This window comes from Bos javanicus, chromosome X, assembly GCF_032452875.1.
Source record: "Bos javanicus breed banteng chromosome X, ARS-OSU_banteng_1.0, whole genome shotgun sequence".
In the NCBI taxonomy this organism is placed as follows: Eukaryota; Metazoa; Chordata; class Mammalia; order Artiodactyla; family Bovidae; genus Bos; species Bos javanicus.
In genome coordinates this window covers 122,981,880-123,002,745 of record NC_083897.1, presented here as the reverse complement: position 1 = coordinate 123,002,745, position 20,866 = coordinate 122,981,880, and the positions used below count along the sequence as shown (strand labels likewise).

General features: G+C 39.3%; 1 protein-coding gene across 2 annotated transcripts in view; it reads left to right on the top strand.

The window, feature by feature from the left end:
• PDK3 (pyruvate dehydrogenase kinase 3) overlaps positions 1 to 20,866 on the top strand; it is a 92,158-nt gene that overhangs the window by 52,205 nt on the left and 19,087 nt on the right. For both annotated transcript variants that reach the window (XM_061407820.1, XM_061407819.1), the window contains exons 6-10: positions 287 to 364; positions 8,722 to 8,798; positions 10,091 to 10,192; positions 17,373 to 17,483; positions 20,516 to 20,629. In XM_061407820.1, the coding sequence (XP_061263804.1) occupies positions 287 to 364; positions 8,722 to 8,798; positions 10,091 to 10,192; positions 17,373 to 17,483; positions 20,516 to 20,629 (482 nt within the window). The remainder of the gene's footprint in view (positions 1 to 286; positions 365 to 8,721; positions 8,799 to 10,090; positions 10,193 to 17,372; positions 17,484 to 20,515; positions 20,630 to 20,866) is intronic.

Below are 20,866 nucleotides of genomic sequence, written 5' to 3'. Positions count from 1 at the left end.
AGCACAGCATAGCACATTGTGGTCATTAATATAGCATTTTTATATTCTTGTGGTCATTAAAAGAGGAATTTTGGTTCAGTTACTGTAATTCTTTTTTTATAGCCAAAAAAGGCTATTTTTTAAAGGCAGTAGGTGATTAACTCTAAATGTGTCAGGTTATTTTTTAAAGGCAGTAGGTGATTAACTCTAAATGTGTCAGGTTACACATTGTCCTTGTTTATTAAGCCTATCTGTCTGAGTCCATGGTATTAGTGCATCAGCTAGACTTTTTTTTCTCTCTTTGCAGATGCATATGAAACCGCCAAGATGCTTTGTGAACAGTATTATCTGGTAGCTCCAGAGCTGGAAGTTGAAGAATTCAATGGTAAAAGAAAAATAATTTTAACCTTAGATACAAATGAGCTGACTAAAAAACTGACTCTACCTGAGCTATATTTCACTGAGATCCTCAAATTGTGTTGTTTTTTCATCTTTTATGTGTTCTTAAAACCCTTTCTGTGTCTTTGGTCAACGAGTTTTTATACAGTAATCTATGAGAACCCCCAGGTTTTGGAACAGAAGTGATCAAGGTAGAAGATGCACAAAGACATAAACAGACAGTTCTCAAAACAACAGATGCCAACAGTCATTAAACAATGGGAGGGTGTTTAACTTTAATAATCAAAAAGGAACAAAGGAAAACAAATGCTATTTTTGCCTTTCAAAATGGCAGTGATTAAAACATTTTAATGCTTTGAATTGATGCCCAGAAAAATACCTTTCCCCAACACTTACATATTCCTGGTGTAAGTTTAAATTGGTACAGCCTTTCTTTAACAAAAGGCTAACAGTGTTCTGTCTCTTTGCCTAGTACATTAAATTAATAATGGTTATATTCTTTGATCCAGTAAATAAACTTCAGAAAATTTATTATAAGAACATAGAGATTGCACAGATCTGTGTATAAGAATGATGATCTCAGTGGGTTTAAAAAAAATTTTTTTATTTATTTATTTATGGTTGCACTGGGTCTTCTTTGCTGCCCGGGTTTCTCTAGTTGTGAGTGGAGGCTAGTCTCTAGTTGTGATGTATGGGCTTCTACTGCAGTGGCTTCTGGGGCACGGGGGCTTTGGTGGTTACAGCTCTCGGACTCTAGAGGGCAGGCTCAGTAGTTGCGGTGCATGGGCTTAGTTGCTCCGTGGCATGTGGGAGCTTCCTGCACCAGGGATCGAACCCGTGTCTCCTGCACTGACAGGTGGATTCTTTACCACTGAGCCACCAGGGAAACCCCACAGTGGTTTTCTTATACAGAAAAATTAGAAAACAACCCAAGTTTTCCACCGTGCTACTGCTAAGTCACTTCAGTCGTGTCCGACTCTGTGTGACCCCATAGACGGCAGCCCACCAGGCTCCCCCGTCCCTGGGATTCTCCAGGCAAGAACACTGGAGTGGGTTGCCATTTCCTTCTCCAATGCATGAAAGTGAAAAGTGAAAGTGAAGTCGCTCAGTCGTGTCCGACTCTTCACGACCCCATGGACTGCAGCCTACCAGGCTCCTCCATCCATGGGATTTTCCAGGCAAGAGTACTGGAGTGGGGTGCCAGGCATACCCATAAGATAGAATACTATGCAGCCATTCAGAATAATGCTTTACAGAATATTTAATATTTGAGAAAAGTTGTAAACATAGGCTATAAAAGTTTGCTATTGTGCAGGTTCATTGGATAATATGTCAAAGGATTTATTACCACCATAATACAAATAGCAGCTCCCTGAATAGTGGCATTTTAGCTGATTTTTCTATTAGTTGTATGAAACTATATTTACATGTTACTTTTTTATTGTAAGTTATGAAAGAGACATGCTTATCATAAAAATACAAGCATAAATGTAGAATAAGTAAAAGTCCCCACTACTGTCTCCCATACAGTTTTGTTTTTTACATAAATGAGTCTAAAACCATACATGTTCTTTAACTTATGTATTTCACTTCACCTTAAAGATCTTGGCATGTATTTCTGTCTTTTAGAGATTGTCCATGGTGTAGATTATCTTAATTTATGTAATCATTTTTCCATTGGATGCGCATCTAGGATTTCTAATTTTCCCATGTTCCATCTGATGGGGTATGAAGGGGTATGTGTGTGGGTGGGTGGGTGTGTATTTGGAGGGTGGGAAAACATATGAATGTATGGAGGTATTTCTGTTGGTTACATTCTTAGAAGCAGAGTGACTGAGTCTTAGGGTATGGGTTCTTAGGCTATGCATTAAAGACAAACCACATTCCCTCAAAAATATTCCAAAAATCTATTTCTCTTAAAATGAGTTCAGAATGTGAAGACTTCAGGCTGCCATGACAGGACTCCTGCCCCAATATTCTACTGGGAGACAGAGAATCAAAGCTGCTTGAAAAGTCTGTTGGGTTCTCTGAAAAGAGTTGCACCCCTATTTTACCGAAATATACCTCTAGGACCAAGTAGATTTTGCTCGAGTATTTCTGAGAAGCAGCTTTATTTCTCCCTACTGGCTAGGGGGAACCTGACCTCACCGTCCAGATTTCTGTTCGTCAGACGTGGAACTCGCACTCACTGGTAGTAATTAATTGCTCTTTGGCATGAGTGGCAGCCTCACTCGCTTGGTCTTGCTGATACCTGGTGCCAACCAGGTCAGCGCATTCCTTCCCTGTCTCTCTGGGCAGTCCACCCCAGCAAAAGAGAAGCTTTCCAAGCGTTTTTGGCACCATCTTATGCGTGATTTTTGAAGCCCCTTCTGCCATCACTAAGAGAAATGAATGCTGGTGGTTACAGGTAGCCTCTAGTTTCCTGTGGCTTTGGGTGGTGTAGTTAGGATTTCTACTTGTTATTTCTTGAATGCCAAAGCTCTTTGCGAGTGCAGTTCAGGACTGCATTGGAGCTCTCACAAGCTTCATCATAGAGACAGCAGGTCAGAGGTCAGTCATGAATACCTTAAGCAGACACTGGGGCTTTGTAGCAGACTCTTTCCCAGCTATGAATCAGATCCAGAGTCTGTGGATTCATTTTCAGAGCCCGTGTGAACTAGCATAGCACCTTCTTCAGGACACTCCCATTTTCCAGCCCTGCTGGGTCCACCGGGTCCCTCGAACAACCAGCCGTCAGTGATGGCACTCACTGCCCTCTGCTCTGCACTTCAGAGGAGTAAGGCGGCCATTAACGCTCAAAGAACAATTTGTTGCTAACTGAGAATGTTAAGTTCTGTTAGATTGACTCCTCATCTCATTTTCTGACTGATTTTTTTCCTTGCCCACGGCAGCCCCCTGAGAAAGGAGTCAATAGGCTTATGCAGAACATAGTGTGTGAACACCATCAGTATTTACAGTCATCACTAGCATTTTCTATATGGGGGGCTAGCTGTAGTAATCTTCCTTTTTTTTTTCTTTTAGTAATACATTTCAAGAAACATTAAAAATAACAGAATTTTACTTACCTTATATCAGGTTTCAAATATTACTGGTTAGTTACCCACAGCAACCCATGTGGTTGCTCCAAAGACAGGTGGCTATCCCACTGTGCTTTTTCTCATTTCCATGTTCTCTTTCTCTTTTGGAAACTGCCAAAACATGAAGTAAGTAAACCTTTTTACTTACCTTTTTTTGCATTCCCATGGTAAAGCAACATGGCTGAAAAACATGAAGTTTGTAGCCAGCTCAGGGGGTGGAAATCTGTATCCTGACACTTAGGAGACAAGTCACTTCACCTCTGACCCTCAGCTGTGAGCTCTCCTTGTGAGGTGATGGAAGGATAAATTTTCTAAGTCCTCAAATAGAGCATAAGCATGTGCTAGAAATGTAATAAAGGCTGGCTACTGGAAGTCAAGGCTGACTTGGGAAAGATAAAACTTCTGGTTGCCACACTGGCATTTTTCTCACCTTTTCTAGATTAGTCTTTCTTGTCAAGAAGTTGATTCATAGCTTTAGGTTTTGTTGGAAAAGTAAAAATTTCTGTTCATACTATGTGTATTTTGTTATAAGAGGGTTCATAGAAAAAGTATGCATCTATCCTGGGATCTGTGACCTATGCCTAGTTTCCTCATATTGGATACTTCTGTGGATATTTTTAGTTAGGTGCTTCTGCTTGAGAATTGAAAAAGCCCTTACTGTAGCTGTGTTGACACTGTTGAGGTTAATTTTTTAGTAATGGTAATAGCCAACATTTATTAATTGATGGCTTACTGTGTGGCAGGCTCTGGGTAAACTAGTTTATCACTGTTATTTCGTTTAATCCTTACATTAACCCAGTGAGATATGAGAAATAATTTTATTTATTTTCTTTAAAACTTTTAAATTTTATGTTGGAATATAGCTGATTAACAATGTTGTGATAGTTTTAGGTGAACAGCAAAGGGACTCAGCCATACATATACATGCATCTGTTCTCTCCCAAACTCCCCTCTCATCAAGGCTTCCACATAATGTTGAGCAAAGTTCCCTGTGCTAGAGAGTAAGTCCTTGTTGGTTATCCATTTTAAGTATAGCTGTGTGTACATGTGCATCCCTCACTATCCCTTCCCCCCATTCCCATCCTTGTATTGTGCCCATTATAGAAATGGAATGCTGGAGACCCAAATGCATTGAATTCCTATTATTATATACCCCTCCCTTGGTGTCTGCAGAGGATTGGTTCGAGGACCTCTCCCCAACTGCCTGTAAATTCCTAAATCTATGGATGCTCAAGTCTTTTATATGAATTGGCATAGTATAGTCAGCCCTCTATATCCAATGCTTCTGCATCCACGAGTTCAACCAATCACAGATCAAGTTTCTCTTATTTTTTCTGCTTGGTCTCCTTTTTTTTTTTTTCATTCTTATAGGAGAACTATCTGAAAATTAAATTCTTTATATCCAAAATAGAGTTCTGTTGGCATTTATTAAATGTCTTTTCAACAAATGATGTTTGGAGCAGTGACTATACAAATAGAGACTTCATTATTTCTTGAGTCCTGAGCATGAAAAATCTGGGCCACTTTTTCTATTGACTTTTAGAAATGCACCCTTAGATGAAAATTCATATTCCATTTATGCCTTATTTTAGAAAGCCAGCAAACATCTATTAAGGGTCCACTCTGTCAAGCCCCTGGCTAGGCCCAGTATTAGGGAAGAGCTATGGACCAAAACACTTGACATGGTTTAAAAAAAAGGAAAGATATCTAAACTATGATGTTCTTGAAGAAAAGTACAAGTAATTGAGCAAGCCCTCAGATGGCTCCTACAGAATAATGGTTGAAAAAAAAGCTATCAAAGGTACCTTAATTTCCCTGAGATTTGAACTGAAGAGGTTGATCTCAGAAGACTGTTTATATAACTAATCATGCCTTCTGGTACAAGAGGGACCAAGCATTCAGCGTGTTCCTGGGGCTCCATTAAAAAGACCACAGGGAATACAAACAGAAACAGCTGAGAACCCAGGGGGACTCATCCGTCGGTCCTTGATCCCACCTCCAGCCAAAGAGTAACCAGGCGGAAGCACACTGGCTGATTGACGGGACAGAACAGAAGAAGCCACAAAGGAGAAGGCTGCGGCAGAAATGGCACCGGATGATCCTGGAGGGGTGCTGGGGGCAGAGCTGGGAGGGGCCAAGGACTAGATTGGGACATCAGAAGATGGGATAAATGGAGAACCGTCTAAGGTGGGGTGAGGATGGGTACTGGGAGCAGCTTGACTCTGGCTCTGCTCTCCTGCTGACAACCACTAGCATTTTCCCTGGGGCAAACAAAATAGTTTCTTCCAGAACAACCTGGGAAAAACTAGGGCTGTTCGTGTAACTTTTCCTAAAGTAAAGCCCTCTCCTTTCAAACATTTGGGGGTCCCTCCAGTCAGAGGCTGGCTGGCTGTCCTGCTCATCCTAAAGCCAGTGGAAAAGTCTTGACCAGGCACTCAGAGCTTCACGTCAGCCTTCCCGCTTAGGGGAGAGCTGCCAGGGGAAGTCAACACCAGCTCCCTCAAATGAATAATCCAGTTCCTCATTCTTCAACAAGACTATTACAACCAATGTAGATCAGACTTTGGGCAAAATACCAGCAGCATGAATGAAAACCTGACCGGCATTGAACTTCTCAGCTGCATTGTCCTGAACAGAAGACCCTCTTGCTTTTCTAAATGCCAAAAGAAGGTGATTTCAAATGCAGACAACATTCTAGAACTTCAGTCAAAAACAGTTGAAGTGATGGCTGTGCAGCATGTTTGGATAGCACTCTATTACATCTCTTGTCCAGTTACCCAAGAGGAGGAGGAGTTCGAAACTCTAGGAAATAGATCAAACTGTATCAGAAATACATGGTCCAAACATTTGGCAGCCTAAAAAGGTATCATGATTTTGAGCTGTTGGAGGTGGATAAAGTGAATCCATTTCATCTTAAGCCTGAGAACATTCTCCTTCCAGTGATGCATAACTCGACACATTAGACTTACAAGGAAGGAACCGTCATTCTGGTACGTTCCTGTGGCCATGCTGAAGTGAGCAATATTTACCTGGTTATGTTACCAACATATATACTTTTTACAGGAAACCCACTTTATTTTATTTTTTAATTTTTATTGAAACAGTTGATGTTGTATGAGTTTCAAGTGATTCTATTATATATGTGTGTATATTCTTTTTCAGATTATTTTCCATTATAGCTTATTATAAAATATTGAGTGCACCTCCCTGTGCTGTAGAGTATACTTGTTGGTTATCTGCTTTATATATAGTAGTGTGTATATGTTAATCCCAAACTCCTGATTTATCCCTCCTTACCCACTTTCCCCTTTGGTAATCATAAATTTGCTTTTTTTATTTTCCATATTGCATATATCATAAGTTTCTTTTTTATGTCTGTGAGTCTATTTCTGTTTTGTAAGTAAGTTCATTGATATCATTTTTGAGAGTCCACAAATCAGTGATATCATGATACTTGTCTTTCTCTGACTTCACTTAGCATGATAATATCTAGTTGCGTCCATGTTATGGCAAATGGCATTGTTGCCTTCTTTTTTATGGCTGAATAGCATTCCATTGGATATATGTACTACATCTTCATTATCTGTTCATGGACATTTAGGTTATTTCCATTTCTTGGCTGCTGTGAACATAGGGGTGCTTGCATCTTTTCTAATTACAGCTTTTTAAAAAGAGCCTGTAGACAAAGTACCTAAGAGTTCATTAGGGTTACAGAATAGAATGGAAAAAACAGAAACTGAAAGACTGAAGCATACGTAGTATTAAAGCTGCCTGTGTGTGCAGACTGATGGGAAGAGGGTACCGCAACTTTTACTTTTCTTCTTTTAAAAATTTAAAAAATCATTAGTAGTCCTACCTTTTCCACAGGGGATACATTCCAAGACCCTCAGTGGATGCCTGAAGCCACAGATGGTACCAAACCCTGTTTATATACTTTGTTTTTTTCTAGACATCCATACCTATAATAAAATTTAACTTAAAATTAGGCACAGAAAGAGATTAACAACAGTAACTGATAATAAAAGTTGTATCAATATACTACAATGAAGTTATGTGAATGTGGTTGCTCTTTCTCAAAATGTAGAAATGTACAGAGTACATTTAACTAAGTATATACATACTCTACAGCCATGTGATGCTTTTGCAATTTGAGGTGTGACAGCAAAACTATTATAGCACAGATTTCTTTTTCCCCTTTCCTTATTAAGTAGAGAACTTTCACCTTTTCATATAAAGGAAGCACTTCTCAACTTCTCTCTTGTCAAGAGGGTTCAGTTGAGTAATGTATTTGCAAGCTCTTTGTAAACTGCTTATGGAAACAAATGCTCACTCTCCTTTATATTACTGTTAATTACTTGCTTTAGTAGAGGAAGTAGTTAAGTTGAAATCATAACATTTCTACTTGAGAAAGTTTACGCAGTGTCCATCTCTTAATGATTCCGGATCGTGAGGAGGAGGAAAGCCCAAGTTGTCCAGTATCTACTCTCAAGCCTATGCTGGGACTCGGGGTTTCACAGATTTTCCTCAGAACGTCTCTGACACAAGGCAAAAGGACTGTAGGTCTCTGGTGCTTGGTCTGCTAGCTGCTGGCAGCATGCCTTGTTTGTCATAGTTTAACAGAACTTAACGTTCCTATTTCGTCTGTTTCTCCAAGAGGATGTGCCCCCTTTGCTCTGTGGTTTCACCTCCCCCTGGTTGACCACCAGGGTCACTGGTGGTGGTGGAGGGTAGCCGCCATTTTGAGAAATACCAAGAGATACTTGAGGGCTTCCATGGCGGCTCAGTGATAAAGAATCTGCCTGCCAATGCAGGAGACACAGGAACTGCAGGTTCAGTCCTTGGGTTGGGAAGATACCCTGGAGGAGGACATGGCAACCCACTCCAGTATTCTTGCTTGGGAAATCCCATGGACAGAGGAACCTGGCCAGCTACACCCCATAGGGTTGCAAAGAGTCAAACACAACTGAGTGACTAAGCATGCACCATGCAGGGGATGTTTGGGTGCCCTTATGTAATGCTCAACATTAAGACATAGGTAATGATATTCCAGTTTTGCTCAACTTAAGTTCCAAAGAGAAAAATTTGCCTGAGATCATACAGCTGGTAAGTGAAGGAGTGGAATTTCATCCTGCTTTTAGAGTTGGAATCCTCCATTAGCTTTTTGTAGCATTCTTTTTTATGTACTTGGAAGTAAGCATGCAACAACATTCTTGACTTTCTTCTAGTCTTGGTCCTTACTAATTGACGGTTTTGTCTCTGTTTTCAGCCAAAGCTCCAAACAAACCTATTCAGGTAGTTTATGTGCCCTCACACCTCTTTCACATGCTCTTTGAGTTGTTCAAGGTAAGTGGAATTTGAAAATATGGAAAGAAGTCTTCATTTTAAATTACTTTGATTCAGGGCATAATGGATTCATTAGATTAGCATAAGAAAAAGGTTTTGCATAGCCATTTAAAAAATTCTATTTCTGATATCCTGTGGGTTTTATAATTTGTACACTGAGATGAAAAATTGCTGTGTACACTGTAGTTTTCGTGAATATTGATTTTGAAGCTTAGTTGTACCATTATGACTTTATGTAAAATCCGTACTGTTTTTTCTTTAGATATGAGCTTAGAGATGCTTTTTAGTTTCCAAACCTGGCAAAAGCTTGATTAGTGGTAGCCAGATCAAAATAAAAACACGTTTATGCCTCTTTTATGCTTCTGAGTGTTAACCGTGTTGATGCATTAGCAATTGTTCCAGTCCTGAAAGATATGTTAACACCCTTACACAGTTGAGTCATTTTAGAAAATTCAGAAGCTCTGGCAGAGGCAGAGGGGAAAGATGTGGAAGGGCTGGACCAAAAAGGACCCCCCCCACACACGTAAACAATAGGAAAAAAAAAAATAGACTCTCTACAACTTAAACTGTTGCTTTTATTAACTGGTAGCTAATGGCATGTAAGTAGCAGTATTACAAGCACAAGCCATTTGAGTAAAATTCCATTTCTTCCAATGTGTAAAACCGTAAACTGAACACCAGAAAAATCAGTTATGCTGATTTGCTCCCCAATTATAATGTTACTGATGTGACACTTAAGGTTGAGATGGGGATTCAATTGTGAACTTATTCTTCAAAAGCTGTGGCTTTTTCAGAATTTCTTTTCACTTGACATTTCTTTGATTTTTTTTTTCCCCAGCCAAATGATTTATTTTGTGGGAAGCCAAAATCATCTCTGGTTTTCCACCTTCCTTAGAGGAAGAGTGCTCTGTAAATGCAGACTGATAATCGAATTTAAAGTGTATCAGTGTAATCAGCCTCATTACACATGATAAAAACATCCCTCTTGGTTAAAAGTTGAATAATTTAAATACCCTAAAGCAAAAACAAAAAGAAAAAAAGGAAGGAAAGAAAAATAAGCGTTTAGTATGGTGGATGAGACTGAAATGAGATGAAAAAACAAAGCATCAGAAAATTTTTCCTAGATCTTAACACATGTTAAGTTCTTTAGAGGGAGAAAAAAGTGCCATAGAAATCCAACTAATATTTGCCCCACAAAAGAATTGTTGTTTATTGGTAAATTTTTGCTAGTTTCTTTAAAGTAGTAGTTTGTGAATTGGTGTCATGCTAAAAAAAAGGTTCTGTGATTTCAGAACTCAATGAGAGCAACAGTTGAACTATATGAAGATAGAAAAGAGGGCTACCCAGCTGTTAAAACCCTGGTTACTCTGGGTAAAGAAGACTTATCCATTAAGGTAACTGCTTTATTTGTACATACTCTTGAATTATCAGTTAGTTTCATAGTGTGTAGACATTGAAGAATCAAAGGGAAGGAAAGAGAACTGGCTTTGAGTGTCTTTTTATGGCTGAGTAATATTCCATTGTATATATGTACCACATATTTATCCATTCATTTGTCGATGGACATCTAGGTTGCTTCCCTGTCCTGGCTATTGTAAATAGTGCTGTTATCAACATTAGGGTACGTGTGTCTTTTTCTGTTATGGTTTTCTGAGGGTATATGCCCAGCAGTGGGATTTTTGGTTCATGTGGTAGTTTTATTTTCTAGTTTTTTTAAGGAGTCTTCATACTGTTCTCCATACTGGCTGTATCAATTTACATTCTCACCATCAGTGCAATAGGACTTTTATTGTTTGATGATGGCCATTCTGACTGGTGTGAGATAATAACCTCATTGTAGTTTTTTTTTTAATTTATTTATTTTAGTTGGAGGCTAATTACTTTACAGTACTGTGGTTTTTCCCATACATTGATATGAATCAATACATATTTACATGTGTTTACATGTGGGTTTACATGTGTTCCCCATCCTGAACCCCCCTCCCACCTCCCTCCCCATCCCATCCCTCTGGGTTGTCCCAGTGCACCAGCCCCAAGCATCCTGTATCCTGCATCAAATCTGGACTGGCGATTTGTTTCTTATATGATATTATACATGTTTCAATGCCATTCTCCCAAATCATCCCACCCTCTCCCTCTCCCACAGAGTCTAAAAGACTGTTCTATATATCTGTGTCTCTTTTGCTTTCTCACATATAGGGTCATTGTTACCATCTTTCTAAATTGCATATATATGCGTTAGTATACTGTATTGATGTTTTTATTTCTGGCTTACTTCACTCTGTATAATAGGCTCCAGTTGCATCCACCTCATTAGAACTGATTCAGATGTATTTTTAATGGCTGAGTAATATTCCGTTGTGTATATGTACCACAGCTTTCTCATCCCTTCGTCTGCTGATGAACATCTAGGTTGCGTCCATGTCCTGGCTATTATAAACAGTGCTGCGATGAACATTGGGGTACACGTGTCTCTTTCCATTGTGGTTTCCTCGGTGTGTATGCCCAGCAGTGGATTGCTTGGTCATATGGCAGTTCTATTTCCAGTTTTTTTTGGCCATCTCCACACTGTTCTCCACAGTGGCTGTACTAGTTTGCATTCCCAACAACAGTGTAAGAGGGTTCCCTTTTCTCCACACCCTCTCCAGCATTTATTGCTTGTAGACTTTTGGATCGCAGCCATTCTGACTGGCATGAAATGGTACCTCATTGTGGTTTTGATTTGCATTTCTCTGATAATGAGTGATGGTGAGCATCTTTTCATGTGTTTGTTAGCCATCTGTGTGTCTTCTTGGGAGAAATGTCTGTTTAGTTCTTTGGCCCATTTTTTGATTGGGTCATTTATTTTTCTGGAATTGAGCTGTAGGAGTTGCTTGTATATTTTTGAGATTAATTCTTTGTCAGTTGCTTCGTTTGCTATTATTTTCTCCCATTCTGAAGTCTGTCTTTTCACTTTGCTTATAGTTTCCTTTGTTGTGCAAAAGCTTTTAAGTTTAATTAGGTCCCATTTGTTTATTTTTGCTTTTATTTCTAATATTCTGGGAGGTGGGTCATAGAGGATCCTGCTGTGATTTATGTCAGAGAGTGTTTTGCCTATGTTCTCCTCTACAAGTTTTGTAGTTTCTGGTCTTACATTTAGAACTTTAATCCATTTTGAGTTTATTTTTGTGTATGGTGTTAGAAAGTGTTCTAGTTTCATTCTTTTACAAGTGATTGACCAGTTTTCCCAGCACCACTTAAAGAGATTGTCTTTTCTCCATTGTATATTCTTGCTTCCTTTGTCAAAGATAAGGTGTTCCATAGGTGCGTGGATTTATCTCTGGGCTTTCTATTTTGTTCCATTGATCTATATTTCTGTCTTTGTGCCAGTACCATACTATCTTGATGACTCTGGCTTTGTAGTAGAGCCTGAAGTCAGGCAGGTTGATTCCTCTAGTTCCATTCTTCTTTCTCAAGATTGCTTTGGCTATTCAATGTTTTTTGTATTTCCATACAAATTGTGGAATTATTTGTTCTAGTTCTGTGAAAAATACTATTGGTAGTTTGATAGGGATTGCATTGAATCTATAGATTGCTTTGGGTAGTATACTCATTTTCACTATATTGGTTCTTCCAATCCATGAAGATGGTATATTTCTCCATCCATTTGTGTCCTCTTTGATGTCTTTCATCAGTGTTTTATAGTTTTCTATATATAGGTCTTTTGTTTCTTTAGGTAGATATATTCCTAAGTATTTTATTCTTTTCATTGCAATGGTGAATGGTAATTATTTCCTTAATTTCTCTTTCTGTTTTCTCATTGTTAGTGTATAGGAATGCAAGGGATTTCTGTGTGCTAATTTTATATCCTGCAACTTTACTATATTCATTGATTAGCTTTAGTAATTTTCTGGTGGAGTCTTTAGGGTTTTCTATGTAGAGGATCATGTCATCTGCAAACAGTGAGAACTTTACTTCTTCTTTTCCAATCTGGATTCCTTTTATTTCTTTTTCTGCTCTGTTTGCTGTGGCTAAAACTTCCAAAACTATGTTGAATAGTAGTGGTGAAAGTGGGCACCCTTGTCTTATTCCTGAACTTTAGAGGAAATGCTTTCAATTTTTCACCATTGAGGATAATGTTTGCTGTGGGTTTGTCATATATAGCTTTTATTATGTTGAGGGTATGTTCCTTCTATTCCTGCTTTCTGGAGAGTTTTTATCATAAATGGATGTTGAATTTTGTCAGAGGCTTTCTCTGCATCTATTGAGATAATCATATGGTTTTTATCTTTCAATTTGTTAATGTGGTGTATTACATTGATTGATTTGTGGATATTAAAGAATCCTTGCATTCCTAGGATAAAGCCCACTTGGTCATGATGTATGATCTTTTTGATGTGTTGTTGGATTCTGTTTGCTAGAATTTTGTTAAGGATTTTTGCATCTATGTTCATCAGTGATATTGGCCTGTAGTTTTCTTTTTTTGTGGCATCTTTGTCTGGTTTTGGGATTAGGGTGATGGTGGCCTCATAGAATGAGTTTGGAAGTTTACCTTCTGCAATTTTCTGGAAGAGTTTGAGTAAGATAGGTGTTAGCTCTTCTCTAAATTTTTGGTAGAATTCACCTGTGAAGCCATCTGGTCCTGGGCTTTTGTTTGCTGGAAGATTTCTGATTACAGTTTTGATTTCCGTGCTTGTGATGGATCTGTTAATATTTTCTATTTCTTCTTCCTGTCCATTCAGCCCCCACTTGCTGGTGGCGGATGCGAGCGTCTGGGATACTTCTCTGCTGGGAGTTGCCTTTAGGCACGTAATCTGTGGGTTTTATTTATTTATTTTTCCTCTCAGTTATGTTGCCCTCTGAGATTTGAAAACTTCCCCCAGACCCACCAGTGAGAGGGTTTCCTGGTGTTTGGAAACTTCTCCTCTAGACCCCCTTCCCGGGATGAATCTCTGTCCCTAATTCTTTTGTCTCTCTTTTTGTCTTTTATATTTTTGTCCTACCTCCTTTTGAAGACAATGGGCTGCTTTTCTGGGTGCCTGACGTCCTCTGCCAGCATTCAGAAGTTGTTTTGTGGAGTTTGCTCAACGTTCAAATGTTCTTTCGATGAATTTGTGGGGGAGAAAGTGGTCTCCCCATCCTGTTCCTCCGCCATCTTAGGACCACCTCCCTCATTGTAGTTTTGATTTGCATTTCTCTAATAATTAGTGATATTGAGCATCTTTTCATGTGTCTGTTGGCCTTTTATATGTCCTCTTTGGAGAAATCTGTTTAGGTCTTCTGCCTGTTTTTTTTAATTGAAGGATAATTGCTTTACAGAATTTTGTGGTTTTCTGTCATACATCAACAAGAATCAGCCATAGGTACACCAATGTCCCCTTCCTCCTGAAGTTCCCTCCCATCTGCCTCCACATCCTACCCTTCTAAATTGTCACAGAGCTCCTGTTTGAGTTCCCCGAGTCATACAGCAAATTCCCATTGGCTATCTATTTTACATATGGTATTGTAAGTTTTCTTGTTCCTCTGTGCATACATCTCATCCTCTCCCTCCTCCCCTCCCCCATGGCCATAGGTCTGTTCTCTATGTCTGTTTCTCCATTGCTGCCCTGAAAATAAATTCATCAGTACCATTTTTTTTTAGATTCCATATATGTGTGTCAGTATTCAATATTTATATTTCTTTTTCTGACTTACTTCACTCTGTATAGTAGGCTCTAGGTTTTGGCATCAGGTGGCCAAAGTATTGGGGTTTCAGCTTCAGCATCAGTCCTTCCAATGAATATTCAGGACTGATTTCCTTTAGAATGGACTGGTTGGATCTCCTTGCAGTCCAAGGGACTCTCGTCTTCTCCAACACCACAGTTCAAAAGCGTCAGTTATTCAGCACTCAGCTTTCTTTATAGTCCAACTCTCATGTCCATACATGCCTACTGGAAAAACCATAGCTTTGACTAGATGGACCTTTGTCGGCAAAGTAATGTCTTTGCTTTTTAATATGCCGTCTAGGTTGGTCATAGCTTTTCTTCTAAGGAGCAAGCATCTTTTGACTTCATGGCTACAGTCACCATCTGCAGTGATTTTGGAGCCCCCAAAATTAAAGTCTCTGACTGCTTCCGTTGTTTCCCCGTCTGTTTGCCACCATGATCTTGGTTTTCTGAATGTTGAGTTTTAAGCCAGCTTTTTCATTCTCCTCTTTAAATTTATTCCTAGCTTTTTAAGGAAGCTCTATACTGTCTTCCATAGTGACTGTATCAGTTTACATTCCCACCAGCAGTGCAAGAGGGTTCCCTTTTCTCCACACCCTCTCCAGCATTTATTGTTTGTAGACTTTTTGATGATGGCTATTCTGACTGTACTTTGGCCACCTCATGCGAAGAGTTGACTCATTGGAAAATAACTCTCATGCTGGGAGGGATTGGGGGCAAGAAGAGAAGGAGACAACAGAGGATGAGATGGCTGGATGGCATCACTGACTCGATGGACATGAGTCTGAGTGAACTCCAGGAGTTGGTGATGGACAGGGAGGCCTGGCGTGCTGCGATTCATGGGGTCGCAAAGAGTCGGACACGACTGAGTAACTGAACTGAACTGAATAATAAGTGATATTGAGCATCTTTTCATGTGTTTGCTAGCCATCTGTATGTCTTCTTTGGAGAAATGTCTTTTTAGGTCTTTTCCCCACTTTTTGATTGGGCTATCTGTTTTTCTGGTATTCAGTTATATGAGCTGCTTGTATATTTTGGAAATTAATTCTTTGTCAGTTGTTTCATTTGCTATTATTTTCTCCCATTCTGAGGGTTGTCCTTTCACCTTATTTGTAGTTTCCTTTGCTGTTTCTGCCAATTTTTTTATTAAGCTCTTTATTTTTCAGGTATTGAGCTATACGAGCTGCTTATATATTTTGGAGATTAATCCTTTGTTGGTTGTTTTGTTTGAAATTATTTTCTCCCACTCTGAGAGTTGTCTTTTAATCTTGTTTATTGTTTTCTTTGTTGGGCAAAAGGTTCTAAGTTTCATTAAGTCCCGTTTGTTTATTTTTATTCTTGGATCTGGGTCAAAGAGGATCCTACTGTGATTTATGTCAAAAAGTGTACTGCCTGTGTTTTCCTCTAAGAGCTTTATAGTTTCTGGCCTTATATTTAAGTCTTTAATCCATTTCGAGTTCATTTTTTGTATGGTGTTAGGAAGTGTTCTAGTTTCATTCTTTTACATGTAGGGGTCCAGTTTTCCCAGCAGCAATTATTGAAGAGGCTGTCTTTTCTCCACTGTGTATTCTTGCCTCCTTTGTCAAAGATAAGGTGCCCATAGGTGTATGGGTTTATCTCTAGACTGTCTTGTTCCATTGCTTTATATTTCTGTTTCTGTGCCAGTACCATACTGTCTTGATGACTATCTTTGTGGTATAGTCTGGAAAGTTGATTCCTTCAGCACCATTTTTCTTTCTTCAAGATTGCTTTGGCTATTCAGGGTCTTTTGTGTTTCCATATGAATTGTGAAATATTTTTGTTCTAGTTCTTTGAAAAATACCATTGGTAGTTTCATAGGAGTTGCATTGAATCTGTAGATTGCTTTGGGTAGTATAGTCATTTTCACAATATTGTTTCTTCCAATCTAAGAACATGGTATATCTCTCCATCTGTTTGTGTCTTCTTTGATTTCTTTCATCTGTGTCTTATGGTTTTCTGCATACAGGTCTTTTATCTCTTTAGGTTTACTCCTAAGTACTTTATTCTTTTTGCTGCAGTGGTGAATGGAATTGTTTCCTTAATTTCTCTTTCCAGTTTTTCATTGTTAGCTGATAGGAATGCAAATGATCTCTGTATATTTTATATCCTGTGAGTTTACTATATTAATTGATTAGCTCTAGTAATCTTCTCAACCCAGGGATTGAACCTAGGTTTCCTGCATTACAGGCAGATTCTTCACCATCTGAGCTACCATGGAAGCCCATTATGTTGAGATAGGTTCCTTCTATGCCTCCTTTCTGGAGAGTTTTTATCATAAATGAGTATTGAATTTTATCAAAGACTTTCTTTGCATTTATTGAGATGATCATATGGTTTTTATATTTCAGTTTATTAATATTGTATATCACACTGATTGATTCACGAATGTTGAAGAATCCTTGCATCCCTGGGATAAAGCCCATGTGATCATGATATATGATCCTTTTAATGTGTTATTGGATTCTGTTTGCCAGAATTTAGTTGAGAATTTTTGCATCTGTGTTCATCATTGATATTGGCCTGTGGTTTTGGTATCAGGATGATGGTCGCCTCATAGAATGAGTTTGGGAGTTTTTATTTCTAAGTACTACATTAGATCCTTGGCTTAAGTTTCCTTGTTTAAACTTCATTAGAACCCCATTTTTAGGGAGCTGATCAAGATCTGAAACCCAAGCCTATTGGATGCTGACCCCAGTTGCCCACCTCCTTTGTTTTATACCATTCACAAAGGGACCACATTTCTTTGGGAGTTGAAGCCCTTGCACAGTTTAGAGTAATCTGTCATATACTTTATGTAATGAACTCCTTGCCACCTGCTAAGTATATTGATGATGACTTTTTCTGCTTTTAATGTTTTTGTATGTTACAGATAAGTGACCTAGGTGGTGGGGTTCCACTCCGAAAAATAGATCGCCTTTTTAACTACATGTATTCAACTGCTCCGAGACCTAGCCTGGAGCCTACCCGAGCTGCCCCATTGGTAAGCCTCTCAAGCTTTGTTGGAGGAAGGACCATTAACACGAGACGGGCAGGGCAGGCTGTCTCCCCAGGGTGTTGCATTAGCCTTGTTGAATTTGCATGTTTTCCACCTGGTTTGAAGGAGGGGGAGCTTTATGCTACTGCCACTTTCTTTATGACTCTTTGGCCTCAGATTTCTTCTCTAATTTGTGTGTAAAAAACACTCAGAGCTGAGTGCCTACCTTCCCAATAGAGAGAAAAACGTCATGGTTAAGGCGGCTGCCAGAGCACCATTTACCACCTGGCGTTCCCCTTGGCGGGGGTGGGAGTTTAATAGCAGGTGAACGGGGAACAGCACCGTGTGTCTGGCTGCAGCAGGCCCTGGGCGCTGCACACCTCCATGGCTTGGATCAGCCAGGGCCTTAGAACTTCCCCTGCTAAATTTGTTTATATAATTAAATGTTAAATTATGAACACATTACATTTTTTACATGAAATAACATAAGCAGGAAACATATAGGTTGTGTATGCATTTTCAGAGCCTTTTCTGTCTCAATGTGGAAAAAATCTTCAGCTCTATTAAGGCAGTGAGGAAAGCCTCTGGTTACCATGGCAGCATTTAGATCCTGGTAGGGCCACACTTTCTTCCCCCGCTGAGTGTTTCTAATTGACAAACAACAGTTGAACCCTTTGTCATTAAACACAGCAACATAGCTATGATTCTGCGAAATAGTTCAGGGTGTACATTTTCATTTTCAAGTCTTACCTGCCTGATAAGCACATGAGATTATGTTTTACTTGTATGAATAAAATCCAACACTTAACATCATTTATTCAAGACAGAGTTTGTTAACACAGCATATTGAAAGCAGAGAGGAAGTCGTTTATATAGGATTCAAGAAAATATTTGAGAGATCAGTTTTGAAACTGATCACCTTGACTAGTTTCTGGTACCTACTTAAACACATGTCAAAAGGAAAACAAAATGCCACAAGCAAATCTAGAGCCTTCACCAGTTGTTTAAAAGGAATATGGATCATCTCTTCCAGGTCTCAAAATAGCATCTTGAGGACAGCTGTGATGTCATTTTTTTTGAATGAAACTGAGCAGTTGAAGTAAGAGTTGTAAAAAGTGTGCATCCAACCTCACACGTTATAGATGAGGAAATGAGGTTACCTGCTTGCCCAAGGTCCTTGAGCTCGTGATGGTCAAGCCAGCGCTGGCCATGTCTGTCTACATTCTTCCCAGTGTGCTGTGTGGCTCTACTTTTGAAGAAATGCTTCCACTAGCATGTCTCCCCGTTAGCTCTCCTCAGCCTGTAAGCAGGCATGTGGGTATGTACTACTAGGAAATGTAATTTCATCATCAAGCACCTTACTGTGTTACAGCCCTGTGCTGTGACACATGCATTTCTTTTTTGGAAATGTCGTCCCAGCCAACTCCTATTGATCCTTTGACACCCTGGGAAGACTTTCCAGAACCTGTCCAAATCTGAGGTAGAGGCCCCTCCTTTGCATTCCGTGGGACCCTGGGGTCACCTGTCTCCTCACACTCGTGACTGCATCGGGCTCAGATGGTCTCAGCTGTTCCCTGGGAGCCGGCTCCGGGCCTTGCTTGACTGGAGGAGGCAGGTTTCCTCAGCCTCCTCCAGAGTCCACTGATTTCTTTGCTGTGGTGACCTCAGTCACCATTTCAGCTGTCTCGTCTTTGCTCCTGGCCGTGTTCTGCCTGTCCTGCAGCCCTTCCATGATGGTGGACTCTTATCACACCCAACCCTTGTTTAGGCCCTAACCCCACGGAGGGAATCTAGGAAAGCTGTTAGAAAACAGTTGAAAGCTGCAGAACTTAGTAAAATTACTGCTGGGTGGTAGCCATCATAGCAGCTTCCATTTCTTTCATTCTGCTGTGTCTTAGACACTGTCCCAAGACTTTACACTCCTTATATCATTTCATTCTTACAGCAGCTCTTATGTAAGCTTTTTATTACATTTTTCAGATAAGAAAACAGTCTTAGGTTGAGCAAACTGCTCGTTGCACAAAAAGTGGGCTTCACCTGTCTGAGCCTAAAGCCCACCAGCCACTGCTGTGTGTTTGCCCACTGCCTCCTTCACTAACCTGTCGGTGGACTTAATCAGAGGGGCCGAAGCTTGAGGAACAGCCCTTTCCTCTCCAACCCAGAGGTTTTGAAATTAGTCTCAATTGTTCTTATTCTTGTCAGTATTGGAGATCTCCGCCCCCCCGCCAACAACCTGTTACAGTCAGGGTTCTATGACACAGAGGTACAGGAGGGTACTGGCTTTGCTTTCTTGTCTCTAAAAATACATGGATGACCACATGTCAAAATACTGTAGTGTTCCCACAGCTTTAGGAAGTAGCCCTTAGGAGATAACTTTCTTTTCATTGTGTTAGCCTTGGTACTAGTAGGTTTCAATTCCTGTGCTACTCAATTGAATGTTCACTATAAAGAGCAAAGAAATCAGTTAATAGAACTCTGGAATGATGTCGTTTAGTTGAGTTTCCAGTTCAAATTCCACATGATTTGGGATTTGTTTTTAAACAATGCAAAACAGTTGCCTTAAAACATTCAAAAAGCATTAGTCTCCTGGGAGAAGGAATTGCAACCCATTCACTCCAGTATTCTTACCTGGGAAATCCCATGGACAGAGGAGCCTGATGGGCTATAGTCCATGGGATTGCAAGAGAGTTACATGTGACTTAGTGACTAAATAACAACAACATGGGTTTGTCAGTTTCTGTTATGTGAGTACTATAAGAAGCTAAATAATTAAAAGCATTATTTGTGATATTTAAAAAAAGCATTAGTCAAAATAGGAGTGTTTCTATTCTTTTCCAAACACGTGAGAAATATTTTTGGAGGATGAAAATAGATTATTTGCCATAGATGCCATGTATGTACATCATAGTATGGGTTGGGTCAATGTATTTGCTTTAAATATGAATCAAGAATTAATTCTAATCTTTCAGATGGTTCTCAGACTCAACGTGTTAGCATTTTGTGCCTTTCTCAGTATATTAATTTTCTTTTCTCAATAGGCTGGATTTGGTTATGGCTTGCCAATTTCTCGTCTGTATGCTAGATATTTTCAAGGAGATCTAAAGCTCTATTCTATGGAAGGCGTGGGTACTGATGCTGTCATTTATTTAAAGGTACTGCATTTCATTTCTGTTACAGGAAAGCATCTTTACTTTTTAAAGCTGTAAGTTCTAATAACTAAAGCAGATTAGCACTGTATCATCATCTCATATTATATATGAATATATGAATAATCATATATATGATTTAATATATATATATATGAATTCTTATATTCAACTAGGATTTACTTCACTTTTATGTGAAAACCAAGTTATGACCCTTGATTTTATGCTCAGAGCAAATAGGAA